We start from the raw sequence: 22,336 nt of genomic DNA on the forward strand, positions 1-22,336 counted from the left end.
AAAAGACAGATTTAATTTGGGGGTAATATCACTTTTTTTTCATTTGGGGAGAGTCTGGGCGCCAGGCTATGAATAAAGAAATGTTTTTTGGACACCACAGTGATATCCCAAATGCCAACTTAACTGCCAAACATGCAAAAAAGGCTGTTGAATGTTGTCAGTCCCTGCACACAGTTTATATAATCAATGTTATTGAGTACAGGCAGGAAACTGGACATGTCTTACAGGAACCTGGATTGACAGCACCATACAGCCTAGGGAAGCTGAAGAGTAGGGCTTGCTTGGAAAATGCATTCAGCCTAAGATAGTAATCATTACATCTCAGAAGCCTCTCAACATGCTTGCCTGTATGAATTATCTTTCCAGTAAAACAGCTTACACCCTCAGCTGCACACCTAGGCTAAGTTGCTGGATAGGACTATAAATATAGGTAAACTCTTGTCTTCACATCCGCATTAACGTTGTTCTTCTTTGAATACGTTCAACTCACAAGCAGACACTACATCTTTAATAATATACAGTTTAGTAAAACAAGTTATCTATTTTAGTTTTCTGTTAACCACATAATCAATCTTCCACTATTTCATATGCATGCCAGTATTTACCAAATCTATACGTTATGCTGCATCATATATAGTTTGCATGCAATTTCATTGTAGATGTTCTCCTTGAAACATACATTTGTTGGCCGTTTATAAATTCCTTCAATTAATGCATCTTATTCTCATTTAAAACTATACTTTGCATTCCTTCATTTATTTCCTATACAATACTAGCAGTTAGCTCTGCGATACCGATGTCAGGCAGTACCTACCCATCCTCTGAGGTTTTAAAATCCCCTCTGACATTAAATTTGATGGACATGAGTCTCTTTGTTGGTGTACTGAATTTAAAATTATGGATTTTACTTCAAAGAAAGTGGAATGTGCCACAGTTAGACTGGAAACAGCCATCGGAGTCGAACCACTCTGTGCCTTAACAACACAGTCCGAACCACAAATGCGTCTTTACAGTGTATTCCTTTATCACGCAAGTCGTTACAGAAACTTGCCTTAAGGAAAGAGTTGTTGGACTGATGTTGGACTTTAAGTCCAACACTTTCCCTTCTGTTACCCAGACTGGATTTGCAATAGTAAAGAACACTATCCCAAAGTCCAATGCTTTCCCTAAGGCAAATCGTTGTAGCGACTTGTGTGGTGAAGAAATACTTTATAAAGACTCATTTGTGGTTCGGACCGCGTTGTTACGGCAGGCATAGTAAATGCTTGCATGGTTCCGACATACAACCCATGTAGACATCCTTATAAATAATATTTAGCTGATCACAAATAAGAGTGAGACATCATCCAAATTACTCCTTGTGTATTCGCACACCCCATGTCCTTAAAGTGGAATAGTAAACTAATTATTGTGAAGAGTTCAGCAGTTTAGGTAGGAAACTGTTCGTCAGAATAAAACAAGTAACGATCATGATGTTTGTACATTTATTTGTATTGATCTATTTTGAAAATGTTCTGTTTCACACTTTGTTTCAGAATTGTACTATGATTGTTTATGCATATCATACTAATTCAAAACCACAGTAACAGAGCACTTATTTCTAAATGCAGGATTTAGTGAAAGTGATGACACTTTGCCCGATTGAGCATCTGGTATGTATATAACATGGTATGTATGTCACTGTTACAGACATGCATGACTTTCTTTCCTTTTAACGTTTAGATGTCCATCACTATTGTCTCACATTTCCATTTTGTCTTTAGAGAAAGAAATGTTTAAAGATATTGCAGATGTATATTGACAAATTTGAAGTCGGGGGAAAATATAAGCTACTCAGGTACTGTAAGAATTATCATCAATCGTTGTAGTAATTTAGTTATTGTTTTTTTATTACTAGTAATACCAATAATGTATACATTTAATACAGGGGATTTCAAAATTTAATTGTGGGTTTATTAGAAGAAGCAGCCAGTAAGCTGTTAAACATTCTTAAATGTAATCATGCCTTACTTTACAGGTGTTTGTTGAAGACGAGTAATCATGCTGGTGTGGAGGGCTATATTATTCAAAACATCAAGAATCAGATAGATTTATCACTAAAGGTGAGATTGTATTTCAGTAACCTAATTTAAATACCATCTGTTGCTTTTGTAACCCTGGCAAATAATTTGCCTTTGGTATGGTGGTTTCAAGTTTTTATGCTGTATCTGGTGAGAATGACTATCACTGAACGGTCTTGTGCTCTCGCAGAAGATTGTGTCTAAAAGATAATTTACTGTACTGCGGTTCGAGTGCTTATGTTTCCTACAACATGCAGTTAATGTGTGTATCACAATATAAAAAGTGGTGCAGTTTAAGCCTTTTCCAAAATGGTTTTTCCTTCACTACTCTGCAAAGCTTGATACTCCCAGATTTGGTGGTTCTAAACGTGGCCTTGACTTAATCCAAGTGTAAGAGGAACTTTCATCTTAAAATAAAAGCAGCTATTCTCAGTGAAAAGTTGCATTGTCTTTCTCTGCTGTCAATCAATTCTCACATCTGCAAAACGTTTCAGTCTGCAGATTGGATGCTTAAGCTTGCCAAATTCCTACATCGAACTTGTGTTCCGAATATTGTGCATCAATTTGTACAAGTAATTTTAAAGTTGTATACCTTTTGTTTTATTTTCTGTCAATGTATGATACTGTGGTTGTTAAAAAAAAATGGGTTTGTCAAGGCATTGTGTCCAGGAGCTTTTTGAAGATTCCTAGGGTAGTTTCTGCAGCATAGGTCTGGAATCTTTTCATCAATTCTGGCTACGTACAAAGCTAGTGTGTTCAGGAGGCTGATCTGTATGCCCACTTTGTTGGTTTGGAAAGACATTGCCTCCACAGAGCTTTGCAAGATACAAAGTGCGGTGGCACCAAGAGAATCTTGGGACCCTTTGGGTTCCTCTTTGCGAACTCTAGTGGGGCATGAGTTTTCAGGTGCTCTGTAGTGATACGAGGCCAGCAAGTGTTCCCATTCTTTTGAGTGGAGATAAGATAGGTCTTTCGCAAGGGTTTGTGAATCTTCATCAGTGTGGGCCAGTTGATTTGATCCATTTACCTGTGATTTTTTGCATCCTTTGCGAGCCAAGGCATCGATGGCAGCGACGCTCCATCTTGTTGTTCCGGTGTCATAAAAGTGACTTATGCCTCCAGCCCAGGGGCTACCAGCTTCTTCTCCTCTTGCTCTATTTGAGTGATTAGAGGAGACAGGTCTTTCCTTCCAAGTGATCAGTTGAACCACAGCCTTGGGTTTTAAGTCCATCTCCCTAACTGTTTTATCTGGCTTCTCTTTTTCTACTTCTTCTACTTGATTCCAGGGCAGCGAGGGCACCCTCTGAATGGAAGAGACCCTTAGAGGCCTCAGGACTCATGAGGGCCCTACAGCTTCCTGCGATCGCGTCCAGCTGGGGAAGGGTGGAGGCCTTTGCGGACGATCACAGTGGGGCTTAACCGCATCGCTGCTGCGGTGATTTTTGCGCTGTGCGGCTGTTTTCAATTAACCGCGATACATGACTTGCTCAGCTCGTCATCCGCACACGTCACCCGTGGCTGATGACGAGCTGAGCTCGTCATCCACATCGAAGGGGTTAAGGGATGGCCTGACCCTTAAGGTTTGTGTTGCTGGAAAAGAGGATTACCGGAGCGTCTTTTAGACAATTTAATTTTGAGGTAATTTTTGACTGGAAAGGGAGAGTGCTTGCCCCTCCCTGAGGTTATTTGTGGTTGCGTGCACTGTTAAGTCAAGCTGGTGGCCTCTTTGTGGTGTTGCTGGAGTTAATTGGAGCATAGGATGATCTGACCTCTTACTTCGCTTCTTATGAGCCACCACTGGCCCATAATAGCAAGTCTCCTAGTTGTGGATGTCTTTCCTATGGTCCGTAGTAAACCCCAGTGCCACTGCAAGTACGCTGTTAGGGGGCAGAGGGGACTGCGTGAGATAATCACGTTTTGGGGGAGGAGCAAGCTGCAATTGGGTTACTCCGGACGCTTCTGTGCCTGTCCCTCCGCAACCCCAACAGTAAGGTCTCTCACTGGGATCTCTCACAGCCACAAAAGCCTCTCCGGAGCTCCAGTGGCAGATCACAGGTATCAGGAGGGCTGATAGACTGGTAGTTAGGCACTAGGGCAGTGTGGCATTATTCTTTGCCACCTTTGCCTCCACCAGGTATTAAAAAGCAGCTATCACTTTCCGCAGCTTTTTTTCACAGCTTGTTCACAGTCAAGGTCAGGGTGCGCCGCTTCACCCTTCCCTCAGGGTGTTAGCTAGTAGCTTAGGGAGGAGGGCACAATCACACCCAGTCCCTATTTGTAGAGAGGAGTAGAGTGCTCCTCTTCCAGCCACGCTGCTCACCTCAGGGTTGTGTGCCAGTCCTAGGTACCACCGGTTCCACCAACCTACAGAGCCCCAAGTCACCTCTCGTGGCCTCTTACAGCCAATCAATCAGTCACTTTGAGTCTTCCCACACGCCCCCTGGTGCCTGAACGTAGGCTTTCCGATGTCTTCAGAAGTGGCAGTAAGTCCTTCTGTCATTTGAGCATGCCAGAGTGCTTTGTAGGCGCTGATACAGGTTTGTCAGTCCTGTCAGGCTTATCAGGCTGATCAGAGGGGCTTGGGGGATGGGTACCGCAGCAAACAAAAGTCGACCCAGCCTAATACCGGCCGCTTCCGTGAACCGCTGGCAGCTGCCTAGAGCACTCTCCTGCTCTCCCCCGCTCTTTTCCCATGTCAGGATGGGGCTGGAAGTAAGACCGGGGTAGGGTTTAGGGCCTCACAGCCTCAAGCCTCGGATCTTTGGCGGATGGCAGTTGCACCCCCACCGCTTGCCCCTTTCGTCTGCTTCTACCAGGAGCTCTGGTCCTGCTCCGGCTGCTGCTTCGCAAGGCTCACAAGCTCCACCTCCACGCCAAGCAATACAACACCGAAAACCATTTAACCACCGAGCACTTAGGGTTTCAAATGGTGAATGAGGAGAATGAGCAATAGTTTGATAAGAAAACTGATGTCAGTGCAAAGGGGTGGCACCTTTTATAAAGCTCAGGTATGTCGCTTCTAGAGGGGGTGCGATGGTGCAATGGTGTCCACAGGCACAACCTGACAAATGCAGGAGGAATGCTGGAATAGTGGTAGATCCAGCCTTGCGCCTCATGGAATTTAGAAGGTGAGGACTCTGCAGTTAGAGTATCCAACAGAGAGCAGGTAACCAAAGGTATGTAACGTGTTGATTTTGGTGCTGCATGTGAATGACCTGAGAGTTGCTTTTATCTCGGGCTCTGTGCCTCGGTGTGTGATTGAGGAAGAAGTGTAAGAGAGACATGCAAACAGCACCAACCTAGCCATATAAGTTGGTGACATGAGCAGTAGCCACGCACCTCTGTAATTGCAGGAGCCCACTGCTGTACAAATACACCTAATCAGCAAGGAAAGAAGAAAAGCAATCAAGGTAGCCAACCTGAGCAAAAACATCCAAATCTTTAAAGTTCCAGATTTCACCTACTGCTGCTAGGTGGCATGCAACAATTTGGAGCACAGGTTGGCATCCAACCCCTTCTCAAGCTTCCCAAATGTAGAAGAGCACTAGCTGTGCGAACCCTAGTTGGGTAATGGCTCACATCCTAGTCAGCCTGGTACCGTGCACGAGCAAGAGCAACAGATGAATTGGTTGGTAGGTAGCTGCCCTCAAAGCAAAAGAACAAATTGACCTAACCATGTAACCTGTTTTCACCCCACCATGACAGCCCATTACTCATTCTTACATTGCAGAGATAATTTCTCTTTCTAGTTAATCTGAGCACCCGCTCCCCCTCTTGCCATCCTAGAATTTACTTTCGGGCAACTTCCGCTTTAATAATAGTAGCGTAGAGATATTTTGTGGTTTATAATAGATAACATAGTGAAACGGGACTTACCCTGCTTTCCTGATTTGAAATAGGAATGTTGAATGGCATAGATATGGTATTTCTTCTTTAGTTAAATCATCGCCCACCTCTTCTCTGATAGCTTTGCAAAATACAGCTTTTCTGTACGTCTCCGCCAGTCAATATTCATTCTGATCTGTTCTGCCTGGTTTATTCCCACTTTCTCTCCTCTCCCTATTAACTCCGCCCTCACCTCTAGCAAGAGGCCATTGACCCAAAACAATAGTTACCCAACAGGGGAAATTTCCTGTTCTAGACACCTTCAGTGCCTTTCAGTGTTGCCCAATAAAGCTTGTTGATTGAGTCTGCCCTTTTGGGGAGGAGATTGTAGCGGACTTTTAGTACTGTATTGTTTAGTAGGATTTTTATAGAATTTCGTAACCGGTTGTGGGCCATGAAAGATCTTATTGAATAAGTAGCAACTGCAACTTGAAGTGCCTGGTTCGTAGTATTGATTTTTTTGTATCCACTGTTGGGTGTAAAGTCTGCAGATCTTTGCTCAGGTCACACAGACCTTGCAAGTATGTAAATAAATTGTGGCAAAATGAACACCCTTTGCCCTGGCAAAAGAAATAGAAAAGAATAGACCTTTGCAACAAAAAAGATTGAGACATTTACAGAGAAACGAAAATGTACAAAAAGAGAGCAGACCGCACAATTGGTGAGGACTTATTGTGTGCCATAACTAGTTGAAGTGTTTGATAAAAACAACAGTTATCTCAGTAAAGGCAGATTTGATTACATACTCCTCCAAAACACCTTGCAGAAAGGAGGCAGAGGGACTGATCTTGGTGGAGGCTTCAGAAATTCTCCAGAAAGTCAAACATTTTAAGGTCACGACAGAAGGTGTGGATGAGAGATCATTTACAATTATTATAGGTGGTATAGGTGCTGGAGGTTGGGGGACTGAAGAAATAAAGAAGGTTTCCTGGAAAATGGACTACCAGAAGTAATGGAAACTACTAAACTCTTGACTTTCATTTTGGCCACCCATTACGACAAAGGTGGTTATAGTTGCAGCACCTAAAAGCAGCTATACTGATTTCTTCATCCAGAGAATTACCAGGTCCAGGTCCACATACAAAGGCTCCATTCAGGTGACCAATCGGCTTCTGTTTACCACCTGCTCTGAGCAGGTGGTAAATGGGAGCGCTGGTTGATGGGGTGGTGTATTTGTGTACAGGAGAGACTTTATCTTGGCATGGCTGAGAGTTTGTGCTCTCACTGTGCCATAGGTGGAGGTTGGGCAGGAGGCATGGTCCAGGGCTAGGCTGCACATTCAGCTGTGATTTTCTCCTTTGATTTACCAGTGAGAAAATCAGGCACAGTGTTCTTACATCAAGGAAATACAGATGCTGGAACACTAGCTCAGTTATAATTGGGCAGAGCAGTATCCTACAGAGGATACTACTCCTCTGATCTCATAATTGGGGCCATACTGGAGAGAGAGCCCACAGAGTGCTTATAAAGAAGGCTTTTGCCAGGGGTGTCCCCAATCACACAGATGTTAAACTACAGGGATCGAAGTCAGCAAAGGCCCACTTTACAACTCCAGCTCCGGTTACCCACTAAACCATATTAATCCAGAAAGTCAAGACTAAGGTAGCCTTAGAAAGGAGAGGCTCAGACCTTGATGAAACAGGATGCAAACATGAACAAAGGAGAAGAATCAATTGACTTAGCCAGAGGCATGGCTGTTGAAGGGGGGAGTCAGCAGTAGATCTAGCATATCACTCAAGACCGTGGGCGCTAATGGTACAGAGACTTGGTCAAACTTAAATTGGGCTAAAAGTGGGTACTTACTGTGGCATATACATTGAGTGCACATGAACAGCTGAGAGGACATATGTATGGCATACTTGAACTGTCAAGAATCACACAGTAGATGCCAAATTATCGAACTGCTGAGTTTCTGCATTAACAGGGCAGGGAAGCTAGGGGGCAAACAAACTAGAATTACTTCATAGGTGAGATACAAGACCCTGGCAAAGATGGTTGGTTGGAAAAGGCGGTCATTCATTGTGTAGATGGACATCATGGTTCAGGAGTTGAAGTGTGACGGGGTGGGGGAACTGGAAATAAGAAATTCAGTATTTGGATATTTTTTTAGCTTGTCTAGCGAACAGGTGATTTTTGAAAGGGTATATTTTCAATACCAAAGTGTGAACGCAGTCAGTTCTAAGTTTTCAATGGATGGTGGGTGTTCAAACAAGCACTGCTAATTTCAATACGCCTGGCTCATCCATTTTTAGGTTTTGCCTGGCGAAAAGATGCGCTTCTGCGCATCTTTTTCGCGCAGGCGAAAACCTCTTGAGTTGTATACGGGAGACAGGAACGGCCTCCGTCTTTCATTGGCTAGCTCCATAAATGGAGGCTAGCCATTGGAAGACGGGCCTGTCCGTCAATGCCGGACCAGATTCGGGGGCGTTCCCGAGAATTTTTGGCTTTTGGCTACGTCACGCGACGTCAGCCAAAAGCCGGGAACGCCCCCGAATCTGTTCCGGCATTGCCGGCACCCGCCTTCCTGCTCCGGTGTCTCCCGCCGTCCGTGTCCTCTCCCGCCCCCCTCCCCCCGTCCCTCGCGTGTTTCCGAGCTCCGACGGCCCTGAAAATCTTGTTGGAAAAGTGCCACAGTATGTGTAAACACAACAGCACCGATCTCTTTGGCAAACGGAGCAACTCTGCTACATTACCTTCTTATTACGTCATCTCACGCCTGCTGAAAATATTGTGCAAGCCTTTATAAGGTGATTATAGTGTCCCACATAGAATAAAGCAGAAATTAAGAGTGGGTGTTTATTTACTCCACAGCTGGGGTTCAGTACAGGAAAGCAGGATTCCACCTGCGTATTACCGCACATTCAACACTTTACAGCTGGCCTCGAATCTGATTTATAATGAACTACTGGCGACGTGTTGGCACAGTTTACAAGCTGCGTAATGGTGTGTTTAATTCCACAGTATAGATTTCAGACACCCCGTCAGGCTATCACATGTAATCACATGGATTTTTATGAAATCATGGGGAGCTCGAAAATGTATTCTGGATGGAAAAACACAGTTCCCTAAAACATGGATTTAGTAGGTTCTTACAGTCACTTCCTATGACTGCCCGTCAATCCTTAATGTGGTCCCCACCCTATCCCAGGGGCCAGTCCATCCAGCCAGGGCAGACTGCAAATTGTTGCTGGCTCTTCAGAGCTGTTGCTGCAGCAGAAGACACCAAATATTCCAGCTATGCTGAACTCCGGCACGAAGAGGAGCACGAGGCACATCTGGGGACGCTTAATTCCCACCCAATTCTGCGGTGTGACCTCTGTGGACAGTGCGTAAGCTCTTCCCTCGCACAGAAATAATTTCATTCATTTTCGGGGCTTGTTTTCGTAACCGGAGACATGTCAGGGCCTTCCACCTCCAGAGTGATTTAACAGCTTGTGCGTCAAAAAACCCAACCCGAGAGGACAGCCACGCTAAAATATTATTAATCACGCAGCCTGCACCTCCTCTGGGAGCCCCTGGAAGAGTGGGGGGGATGGGGGTTTCATCTGCCCTCACTTCCAGGTTACTGTCGGTGCCACACATATATACTTCCTTTCCTGAGCGCAAGCACGTCTGCGGGAAAATATCTGCCTCTCTGAACCTGAATGGCAGACGTTTGACATCCGCACACGGTGACCTTCACTGAGCATGGGGCGTTGCGCAAGTGGTACCCAGACTACAGGCACTCATACGCATCTTTAAATCAAGGGAGGCGAGTGGAAGCCATGCTCTGTAAGTGACGTCCTGGCTCTTGGCATAGTGATAGTCAAATTATCGCCGCCCTAAGCAGCAGTGCCTCCTACTAAGACATCTATACCTTGATCTTCATCCAGGAGTGCGTACCATAAATATCACAACTGGTCAATTGCCACCGAGGTGCCCAGAAACGGGGCCTGGTATGGTGTATAATCAGGGTGAGCAGGCGTCCCGTGTTTGCCGGGGCCGTCCCGTTCAGAGTGCAGATTCAGAGTGCAGATTCAGAGTGCAGATTGAGAGTGCAGAGTGCAGATTGAGAGTGCAGAGTGCAGATTGAGAGTGCAGAGTGCAGATTGAGAGTGCAGATTGAGAGTTCAGAGTGCAGATTGAGAGTGCAGATTGAGAGTGCAGATTGAGAGTGCAGATTGAGAGTGCAGATTGAGAGTGCAGAGTGCAGATTCAGAGTGCAGATTCAGAGTGCAGATTCAGAGTGCAGAGTGCAGATTCAGAGTGCAGAGTGTGAGTGCAGATTCAGAGTGCAGATTCAGAGTGCAGATTCAGAGTGCAGATTCAGAGTGCAGATTCAGAGTGCAGATTCAGAGTGCAGATTCAGAGTACAGATTCAGAGTACAGATTCAGAGTACAGATTCAGAGTACAGATTCAGAGTACAGATTCAGAGTGCAGATTCAGAGTGCAGATTCAGAGTGCAGAGTGCAGATTCAGAGTGCGAGTGCGAGTGCAGAGTGCGAGTGCAGATTCAGAGTGCAGATTCAGAGTGCAGATTCAGAGTGCAGATTCAGAGTGCAGATTCAGAGTGCAGATTCAGAGTGCAGATTCAGAGTGCAGATTCAGAGTGCAGATTCAGAGTGCAGATTCAGAGTGCAGATTCAGAGTGCAGATTCAGAGTGCAGATTCAGAGTGCAGATTGTGTGGGTGACTCTATGTGTGTGTGGGTGGCTTTGCGTGTGTGGCTCTGTGTGGGTGTAAAATGCAAGAGGTCATGCATTTGCGAGCGATTAAGCTATTGGCATTGTAAATGACAATGCCATTTATTTATGTTTTTAAAAAAACACATAAATAAAAATAATGTCAAGAGCAATGCCAATAGCTCTAACTTTAACAAAGGCAAAACCATTGCATTGTAAATGCTTGTTGTTATTTATAGCCAGATACATTGTTTGTGAAAATGTGAATGGTGGCGATTGTTATGCTGTGCTAACTGGTGTAGGATTGTGATAAGTAGTTATGCACAGCTAATGCATGTCAAATCTCAAATTCTTGTGTATTGGTTGGACAAACATCATAATGCAATAATTCGCAATGAGTATCCCTGACTAGCGATGGATTTATTCTTTTACACATTCACACAATTGGTATTCTGCTGCTGTCACAGGTCACATATTCTATGTGAATGCAATAATTAAAGATTTAGAAGACAAAACAAAGTAGGATAGGCTTAGATAGCCATTTGGGCTTGCACATTCCAGAATTGTGGTACAGTCACTCACAGTGAATATTATATCAGATATGGCTGAGGAATATTTGCACGGGGGCAGCATATAAAGCTTGGAATTCAGGTGCATGAATGATCCCCCAAGCACTGCATAATTTGCTTCCTCTTTGTGCAAAATGGCATTAGTCTCACCGTGAGTGGACATGTGCGGACGTGTTTCCTTGCCCACCACTATCGTCTTCTTCAGTCTGTATGTGGTTCCTGCAGTGTTTGTGGAATGTTTAAAAAAGGCCTGTCTTTTTTCTCCAAAGAGCTGGTGCTTTTTGAACCGTTCTATGTACAGTTTGAACGTTGAAGATCATTCTGTATGGCTACTTGTGTGAATACCAGATTCTAAATCTTGATATTCCCTACTATGATGTAGCAACTTTTGGAAGTGAAAGTTGTTTTCCATTGTTGCTACATCATAAAAAAACCAACAGAAAGATGGTGGATGGAATGCTTGAATTCAGCTCAACTGCTGGCAATTGCTTGGGCCGCATTCCAGCCCATTGTTTTTCATCCACCATGCAACCTTTGATTCGACACAGAGGAGACGCTTCACGCCAGTTACTCGCTTCAGAACTATCTCGGACCCTGAGATTGATACCACAGGTTCCCTAAAGATTTAACACTTTTTTGGCCTGGATATTTGGATATCACTTCGGGGCAGACTTAAAGCTTCCCTAAGGCAATGAATTGTTAAACTCTGCGTGAGTTCAACTACAGCTTTGTTTTATTCATGAAATAAGGGTCATCCTTATTGCATTATCCTCTTGTCCTGATGATGGTCTCTGGATTACTCCACTGAGACCGAAACGTCGACTCTTCAATCCAAGTCTCTCTCCTTTTTTACATCTGGCTTTCTATTCATCATCTTGTAAAGAAGTCAATTTAATTTAGTGTATTCTCGACTGGATCGTTTTCTTCTGTATTTATGGATTGTTTTTTCAGCTCCATTTACATAAGAAACACATGCAATTGTTTATAACTGTACACCCTTGATTTTCTTGATGATTTATTTCAATATAAAAAATAATAATTTTTCCAAAAAAACTAACCTTTCCGTGTTGCTTTATCTGTATTCTTGTGTTTAACTTTTCATTCACTGCCAGAAATCACAAGATTGTCGTTGAATCTGTTTAAATCACTGCATTTCTATGGGGCTAGTGTGGTAGTTTCTATAGTATTTGGTTAACAGATTCACAATATTTTGAACAGTTGCTGTTTCATTCAGCCGCTAAGTCCAATTAACACAGACTGCGCGACACTGTCTAACTTAGACCAACAAACAAATCCCTTGCAGGCAACTTTTTCCTTAAACAAGTTTACTGCCCAAGCCCGCAAGGGTATATTGGGTCACCCACCCCTATTACGTGTTATGTCAGTAGCCTGAATGAGAGGGTTAGTGAGGAGATATATGAAACTAATTGTGGTGTTCTAAGAAAAAAGAAACACTTAGAGGGAGAAAATAGCATAGGAACATTACAAACAATATTCTACTCTGGTGGGGTCTCCATATTGTGCACCCCTTTCAGGTTGATAACAAATAGATTGGTGCAAAGGTTTCAATGGGATGGTAGCTGAGGCATACCAGAGGAACAGAACCATAATCCTGAACATGTACAACCCACTACAACATGAGACATGTATTCAAATGGTAAGTATAATTACCTGCAGAGATCCCGTTTTGATTCATAATTATGGTTGGAGACTTTGATCCAGTGGTGGCCTAGATCAACGGGAAAGACCCAGCAGATAGTGGGGCAATACTGTTTGGGAAATGTATTGAGGCCTGCATGCTTGATGTGTAGTGTTAAATGTAATAGACTGCGGTCTAGTCTTTGCACCCTCATACACCCACACATCCGCAGACCAGGCGTGGTCTGCGGGGAAGTAATAAAAGGGGGGCGCCTGCACGGAGGCGTCACTTCCGGCCAAGACTACGACTGTTAGTGAGTCATTTGCTACCGCTGCGCGCACTTGCCCCTGCGGCCTATGACAGTGGCCATAGGCCTTCACCCCCACAAAAGAAACCATAACACTGGCGATGGAGGGTGGGATGCTAGCAAGCACCCTGGCACCCACAGGACGGAGAAAAGAGGGTTTGTACCTGGGCCCCGCAGGAGCAGCGCACTGAAAGCAGCGCGTCGGCGCTGACACCAGAAGTGCCTGAGGTGAAGCACCCGCCTGAGCGGAATCTCCTCTCCACCGGTAAGCAGGGGGCGTCAGGAGCGGCGAGACGGCCCGGCTGGGAAGGGCCCAAAAAGAGCGCGAAAACAGGAAGCAGGCTGTGCATCAGAAGACGCCTATCGCTGACAGGAAGGGCGCACATGCGCACAAGAAATACGGCCTACCACAGACACGCGAACCGCGTGAGGTAGCGTTGAAGGAACGCTGAGGCCCAGGACACTGGGAAACGAGGGGCAGAACACACGCACGAGTAAAGTAGCCAGGAGCAAAGACCACAAGCATTGGCACCTACAAGACACACGCGCGAGGGAAGTAGCCAGAAAAAACAAGCATTGGCAGCTACAAGAAGCCCAACCACAAGGAAAGGCCAAACAACCATTGGTAGCCACAAGCAACACAAGCACAACGAGCATTGGTTGCCAAAAGAAAACACTAGGGACTATTGCACATGTACAACAAACATTGGCAGCTACAAGAAGCCCAACCACAAGGAAAGGCCCAACAACCAGTGGAAGTCACGAGCAACACAAGGGACCATCAACTCAGCACGAGTAGCCACCGGAGCAAGAAGCAAGGAAGGAGGATAAAACCCCTGACAACTAGCCATGGTAGACGAGGAAGCGCCCGCTGCCCAGATACATGTCCCTTATCAACATGCTGCGTCTGTGGTACTACCACCATTTAGCGAAATGGAGGACCCGTCCACTGCATCCCAGCGCTGGAAAATATGATTAGAGCGACTAGAGAACTATTTTATGGCCACCAGGGAGACGGACAATGCAGTCAAGAGGTCTCTGTTACTCCACTATGCGGGAAATGAAATATTTAAATTGTTCAAACACCTATCAAATACCGGCGCTGCAGGAGACTACAACGCAGCAGTAAACGCCCTCAATGGACACTTTGACCCGCAACTAAATCTTGACTTTGAGATCTTCAAGCTGGGGCAAGCCAGGCAAAGGGAGGGCGAGTCCATGGACCAGTTCTATGCTCGAGTGAGGGAGCTCGCCAGCACCTGCACGGATGAAGATCAACGCAAAGCCATACGGCGACAGCTAATTCAAGGGTGCAGGGACAAAACGCTACGAGCACTAATCCTACGGAAACCAGGGATCAAATTAGAAGACATTCTAATCCTGGCCAGGTCGCATGACCTATCAGCGGTCAGGGCCACAGCGATGGATCAAGCGTTCAACAAACCTCAAGGAAAAGCCGACACGATCAAGACTGAACGAGCTGACGCAGTGAAGACACAGACACGAGGTCGCTACCCCAAAGAGGCCAAGAGGGAGGGTCCTCGAACAAAGTGTGGATACTGTGGACACGAGCCCCATGCAGCCAAGGACTGCCCTGCCCAAGGAAAAATATGTGCTCATTGTGGGATTCCAAACCATTTTGCATCGGTGTGTAGACGACGCAGCCACGTGAGAACGTCAAGGAAACCAAATCCACCAACAAGGGCGATAAGACAGCTATCTTTGAATGACACACCACCCACGGAGGGAGCCCAAAGGAATCCAGTGAGGTACCTACCAACCGTAGACGACGAATCGTCAGACTCGGAGGATGAAGAGGTACATGTCATCTCTTTTGCAAGAGAGTTGAAGCAACGCCGGCGACCACAGCCCACGTGCATCGTCCAAATGGGGGGGAATGAAGTCAAGGCGGTGATCGACACGGGAGCCACGGTAAATGTTATGGGTTTGCAACAATTCAAAAAACTGCGTCCCCGTCCGTCGATACTACCTTCCAAAACCCGAATCTTCGCCTATGGAGCGGATACTCCACTTCCCCGAAAAGGGAAAATTACGGTCCCCATCAAAGCGGATGAGCTGGAAGTGATGGCGACCATTCATGTAATTGATAGAGAGGCCGACACACTTCTGAGCAGCCACACAGCCGAGGACCTCAAACTGATAGCTTTTGCCAACCGGATCCGTGATCATCAGGTAGATGAACTTTTAGGACAATTTCCCGACCTCTTCGCGGGACTGGGCTGCATCAAATGCAAGTCGGTGAGATTGCATATTGACAAGGCGGTGATACCCATCGCATTACGACATCGCCGGATTCCTTTCCACTTGAGGCCACTGGTGGAAAAAGAACTAGAAAAACTGGAAAGCCATGGGGTCATTGAAAAGGTCTCGGGACCTACCCCATGGGTGTCCCTGATGGTGATCGTGGAGAAACCCCGGCAACCAGGAGCGATTCGTCTGTGCATTGATATGCGACTACCAAATAAGGCGATCAGAAGGGAACGTCACCTAACGCCTACCATGGACGACATCATCGCAGATTTGAATGGGTCGAGGTGGTTTTCTAAAATCTACCTAAATGCAGGATACCACCAGCTGCCCCTGGCCGAGGAGAGTCGTTTCATTACCACATTCAGCACCCACCTTGGGCTACGGCGCTATAAACGATTAAACTTTGGCATCTCCTCAGCGGCGGAGGTATTCCAGAACACTATCAGAGAGCTGCTGTCCGGTTTACCCGGTGTCATCAATGTCAGCGATGACATTCTTATCCATTCCAAAACTGCAACGGAACACCACAAACACCTCCGAGATACACTGAGAAGACTGCGTGACTATGGGGCAACACTTCACAAAGAAAAATGCCAGTTTTTCCAATCCACAATTGAGTTCTTTGGCTATGTTTTCAGCCAGGAGGGTATCCAGGTGGACCCCAGAAAATCTAAGGCGATCAAGAATACCCCAGCGCCGCAATCCCCGACGGAAGTTAGGAGTTTCCTAGGCATGGCCACTTATTGTGGCCGTTTCATACCCGGCCAAGCCACATGGAGTGAGCCGCTACGGGCACTGACCAAGACTGACACTGGATGGCATTGGGGACCGAAAGAGGATGACGCTTTTCGAGGGATAAAGGACGCCCTGTTAGAAAAAGCCACCCTGGCTTACTTTGACCCTGACAAGCGGACAGAAGTGTTGGTCGATGCCAGTCCCGTAGGATTGGGCGCGGTACTAACACAAGAACAAGAACCCGGCCAATGGACAGCCCTAGCTTTTGCCAGCAAGGCTCTCACCCCTACAGAAACCAGATATGCGCAAATTGAACGGGAGGCCCTCGCTATCAAATGGGCATGCAGTCACTTCCACCTATACCTGAGGGGCCACCCATTTGTCATGGTCACCGACCATCAGCCACTGGTATCCCTCTTCAAAGGGACGGCCCCACACCCACCTCCGCGCATAGAACGATGGGTGATCCAACTACAACCCTATGAGATGGAGGTAATATACCGTCCGGGTGCCAAAAACCCAGCGGACTTCCTCTCCCGCCATCCGGATGAACAAAGCCAAAAGGGGGAAGATGGGGACTGTGACGAGTTTGCCCAGTGGGTGGCGCTTACCTCGTGCCCCCAAAGCATGACCATGGACGAAATCAAGGAAGCAGCTGCCACTGACTCAGTGTACGCCCGGACGTTGAAAGCCGTACAGGAGGGATCATGGTCTGAATATCTTCGTCACACCAATTCCTGGGTCACGGAAGACAAAGAGGCACTCGCGAAGATGTGGCGGATTCGACATGAGCTGAGTGCCACCGCAGATAACATCTTGCTGCGAGGATCTCGACTAGTCATCCCACAGTCCCTGAGGCACCGAGCGGTACAACTTGCCCATGGAGGGCACCAGGGGATCACAAAAATGAAAACGAGAATGAGGGAAAAGATGTGGTTCCCGGACCTGGAAACGATGGTGGAAGAATATGTGCGAGGATGCATGTCCTGCCAATTGACAAGCGACCCAGACAGGCCCCAACCTGTCATCACCGAAGAGGCCTGCTCAACACCATGGACCAAAGTGAGTGTAGATTTTGGGAGCTTCCCGGGGGAAGGACACACCCTGGTAATCCTGGACACTTATTCTAAATATCCAGTGGTAGAAAAAGTGGCCTCCACTGCTTTCAGCCATGTTGGACCAGCGCTAAAGAAGGTTTTTGCGATGTTTGGATACCCGCAGGAGGTGCGCAGCGATAACGGCCCTCCATTCCAAGGAACTGATTTTGCCACCATCCTCCAACAGCGGGGAATCCATCACCGACGCATAACACCCCAATGGCATCAAGCCAACGGAGACGTGGAAAGATTTATGCGCACGCTTAACAAGACTTTTCGCATCGCCCTGGTAGAGCATGCTAACCCCGAACAGAGACTGCATGAGTTTTTGCGTGAGTATCGAAGCACTCCCCACTTCACCACTCAGAGGAGTGAGTCCCTGGAGCCTCATGTTTCAGGGGTCCCGACGAGATCTCCTCCCTAGCAGACCGGGGGGAATACCAGCCCCAGCTATCTATGAGAAAGCTCAGGAGAGGAGGAGACAAAGCAATCAGTGAGCCAGTTGTCGCCGAGGAGCAACTGTGAAGAAAATGACACCGGGAACCCCAGTTATCCTAAAGAACAGACGCCCTGGGGGAAAATTCCAAACATGCTTTGAACCAGGTACCTGGACTGTCACGTCAACCAAGGGGACCATGGTGACGGCACGGAAAGGTGAAGAAGAAGTGGCACAAAACACCTCGTGGTTCAAAAAGGTATCACCGGCCAATGACTGGAGAACCACCCCGGAAAACCTGCAGTCTTACGGGAGCATATTCACGGAATACGAAGACGAGACGTCGGGAGCAGAACAAGGTTTATCAAAGAGGAAACAGACACTTGTAACATCTATTTCCTCTCCTTGGGCGGTTTTGTCTGTAATTACTCCTGCCTCTCTTGGGGAAATATCCATCTGTACTGTTGAAGGAACTGTTGGAGGAGTTATTAGATTCGTTGTCCGATCCTGTATCCTGAGGGGAATATTCCTCCACAGTATACGGATGCATCTTTTCTTGGTTGAACTTCTTTAGATCTTTTCCAAGTTTGTTTAACTTGCTTTGTGTGAGAAATTCGCGAGTTTCCTCCAATTCCTTGTTGATTTCATCCAGCCTTTGTTTATACACTGCGGGATTGATACCTTTCTTCAGCTCCTTTTCGCAATCCTCGATCTCTTTTAGGAGCCTATCTGATAATCTTTTTGCAGTTTTGACAATTAGTACTAGATAATCGAGAGTACACTTCCACGATATTGAGGACCAATCCCGTCGGAAGGCTAGATCACTCAAGAAGATACGTGGGGCATTATTAACACAAAGGCCTCTTGGGGCTGCTTTCACTCTCAGATATTCTGTCATAATGATTCCATGTATAGATGTTCTCATCTCTTCTCTTTTTTTCTCCGTCAATTTGTCCCAATCATCTGCCTGTGCTAATGCTTCAGTGAGTTCAGTGTTCTGTAGGAGCGATTGTCCTGCCAGGATTTCATCTATGTCATTCGCGTCAAAGCTCAAACCAAGATTCCCCTCCATTTAGAGATTCTGGGTAATATATATATACACCATATGCGTATATAATATTTAGTCCCGCTGCTGCACGCAGCTTAAATACCAATCAATCAATAGGGAGGGACTAGGGATTTGAAGGTCTGTTTCGTTCCCCAGGGTAAGTACGAGGTTTATCAAAGAGGAAACAGACACTTGTAACACTAGGCCTTTGGTCATATAAATTTAGAGTAACCTCAAAAACCCTATGCAAATGTGGTTATTGCGGTATATATGGTTCGTCCGCCCCGCATATGGGTTGTTGGCCGTTATCATTGGTTACTCCAAGTTAGTGATGTTGCCAGCCTCAACCAGAGGCACCTCTGGCCTGTAGTGCAGTGTCCAGAGAAGGAGAAAAAGGGGTGTGTCAAAAATAGAATTTAGAAAAAAAGAAGAAAAAAAGGTTTAAAAACTGAAAAATCACCCTGAATAGTTTTATTTAATGGTGTGATTTCCAAGTTGTTAAAAAAGATCTGTTACTACTAGGTTGATCGGGTAACGAGATCATAGTAGTTGAAAAACACTCATTACACAAACGTCGACATGTTTCTGCTCTGTCGGCCCACAGGGGTCTATAGAGCATTCGTCAGGACTCACAGTTAAACAAACAAACAATGTTCGGATTACTCACACCTTTTGTGTTGTATTACGTAGATAACCTGTATACTTTGCAGGGTTTTGACTCCTCCGGTTTCTAAAAAGAAATAGGGAGAGAACAACGAGAGAGACACACTTATCGCAATACATCCTAATTTAGGCTAGTGCAAAGGGTAGAATAACATTATTATTCATTCATTCCTGAAAATTCATCTCTAAAGTGGGGAGGGTTTGGTAACCGGGTAGAGCTTTTTACGCTATAGACAAAGTAGTGAAATTATGTAAAGAGCACATTCCGCTAGGGTGAATATGTCTAGTACGCGCTGGCCTATTATAGAACAAGCATGACGGGTAGGTTACTTAAAAAATGCAGCGCATAGAGCTCGTGTTAAAGGAACCTATTTAGTAAGATGGGCGAGTTATTAAACGCGGCGCATTCTCATACCTTGTAATCGGAGAGTACTCGCTTGCGTCGGGGGGCCCTCAGGACTCAGAGCTGTGTTTAAAATATATCTTGTTACTAAATATTCCGTATGGTCACCTTACCGAGATTCAGTGGAAAATGCTGCGTAGCTCCGCCATTACCCGCGTGTGCTTGCAAACACGTCTAGTGCTGACTCTGCCCCCGGAAGTTCGTGGATCCGGCTGGGCAGACGTTTTAAAGAGGCAGGCACTCTAGGCTCACGTGTTTGCAGGCGTATCTGGATAATTTGTTGTTGACAAAACTTTATTGCTTACATAAAGAAGAAATGGAATTTCAACGAGTATTATTTATTTCATGAACTAGGCAGTCTCTTGTATTCTATAGGTGGTACATCATTTGGGGAATTGGTGCCACGGAATGGAATCATTAAGGCCGTTTTCGTAAGTTTTAAGGCGTTCCACCCACCTCTGTTCTTTCTCAAATAAAGTTCTTTCACATCTTTGGGATTTATCGGTTAACATTTCGATAACTGACCAGTGGATATCGTCGCAGGAATGACCTGCTTGCACGAAGTGGGTACAAAGTTTGGTGGTATTCTTTTTTAATCTTATATTACTGCGATGTTCGCCAATCCTTGTTTTTATTTTTCGACATGTCATCCCGATGTAACGCTTGCCACATGGGCAGGTCACAGTATAGATGACATGAGTCGAATTACAGTTAGTGTGTTGGCGTTGCTGCCAGAGTAGGGTGTCAGAAAGTTGTAATGTTTTCGTAGCAGTTGTAGTTTTACATGATACACATGACCCACACGGATAATGTCCAGTTACAGGTGACATAGTTATATCCCTGGGCAGAATTGATTTCAGTTTCTTAGGCGGTGGTCGGGTATGCACCAAGACATCCTTGATGTTTTTTGATCTCCTATTGGCGAACCTTGGTCTGGGCCAATCAAAATGTCCTGTGTGAAGGATATGCCAGTTCTTGTTTACTAATTTCTTTACTGCGTAAGACGCCTGGCTGAATGTTGTAACACAGGTAGTTAGATCAGGTATTATTTCTTTCTGAAATGTTTGCAGGAGGCACTCTCTCGGTTGATTGGTAGTTCTTTTTTTGCAGAGTTTGATGGTTTTCTCTGTATAGTCTCTCTGTCTCAGTCTGTCACATAATTCATTGGCCTGCAATCTATAATCTGAGTTGTTACTGCAGTTCCTCTTTAAACGCAGAAATTGGCTGTAGGGAAGATTGTCCCTCAATGGTTTGGGGTGAAAACTTTTGTAGGACAAAATGCTGTTTTTGGCCGTTGGTTTCCTGAACGTTTTCGTGTGTGACTCATTATCCTTTACGAATATGGTTATATCAAGGAAATCAAGGTTGCAGCTGGTGGCTGTATGTGTGAATTTTAGCCATGGGTCAAGGTTATTGAGCCAGTTCATAAAAGACTGTAGGTCCAATTTAGTATCCCAAATCATGATGATATCATCAATGTATCTCTTCCAGTATAAAATACTGGAAGAGAAGGTGTTGTCCACATTGATTATATTGAGTTCTTCAAAGTGACTGACATAAAGCCCTGCCACCGAGGGAGCGAAGGCACTCCCCATGGAAGTTCCATGGATTTGAAGGTACATGTCATCTCCAAAGGCAAAGAAGTTCTCTTTCAGTGCTAACTTGCAGCACTCTAGGATGAAATGTCTAGGTGTTTTAAATTGCCATTCTTTCGAAAATAAAACGTCTTCCAAAACTTGCATGGTATCGTTTTGAGGCAGACTGGTGAAAAGGGCTTCGACGTCCAGGCCCACAAGTAGCATTGTTTGAGGATTGAAAGGTTTTTTGTCTATTTGTACCAGGAGATCTCGTGTGTCCTTTAAATATGCCGGTGTTTGTTGGACAAGAGGCTTAAGGAATTCGTCGGCAAATTTGGAGAGTGGTTCTAATATTGAACCCATGCCCGAGACTATCGGGCGACCTGGTGGTGGGCTTCTGTTTTTATGAGTTTTTGGCAGAGAGTAAAAATAGGGAGTAATAGGTTCCTTTGCCATCAGAAAATCTGCCTCCTTCGGTGTAATCCAGCCTTTGGTCTCTGCTTCATTTACCATAATCGAAATGGTATTCCTGAGTCTTTCAGTGGGGTCTGAGTCAATCTTTTGATAGAACCTTGTATCAGATAGGAGAGCCAAGCACTGTGAGTCATATCCTTCTTTGCTTAAGATAACAGTTCCACCCCCCTTGTCCGCTGGCTTGATCACTATTTTATCATTGGTTTTTAATGCTTCCAGGGCCAAGCGTTCGTTTTTGCTCAGGTTTTGGTAGGGTTTTTTATGTTGCAATTTGTCTACTCCATTTAGAAGTGCCTGTTCGAACGTTTGTAATTCTGGGTGTACGGTTGAGGCTGGTGGATTGAAGGTGGATTTGTTCCTCAAAGTAGTATCACCCTGTTCTATCATCCCAATGTTGGTGTTCTGATTGGAGAAGAAGGCCTTCAATTTTAATGTCCTACAAAATTCGGCTAATTCACTCTTCAATTTGAAAGTGTCAAGCCTGGGGGTAGGAACAAATCCCAGTCCTTT

The 22,336-nt window shown here is 45.5% G+C and overlaps 1 protein-coding gene across 1 annotated transcript in view; it reads left to right on the forward strand.

The window, feature by feature from the left end:
- Positions 1-22,336, forward strand: part of GLMN (glomulin, FKBP associated protein) — a 148,966-nt gene that overhangs the window by 23,058 nt on the left and 103,572 nt on the right. The window contains exons 4-6 of the mRNA XM_086951669.1: positions 1,611-1,652; positions 1,764-1,837; positions 2,018-2,102. Coding sequence (XP_086807795.1) covers positions 1,626-1,652; positions 1,764-1,837; positions 2,018-2,102 — 186 coding nt within the window. The 5' untranslated portion in view covers positions 1,611-1,625. The remainder of the gene's footprint in view (positions 1-1,610; positions 1,653-1,763; positions 1,838-2,017; positions 2,103-22,336) is intronic.

This window comes from Lissotriton vulgaris, unplaced genomic scaffold (genome assembly GCF_964263255.1).
Source record: "Lissotriton vulgaris unplaced genomic scaffold, aLisVul1.2 SCAFFOLD_1729, whole genome shotgun sequence".
NCBI lineage: Eukaryota > Metazoa > Chordata > Amphibia > Caudata > Salamandridae > Lissotriton > Lissotriton vulgaris.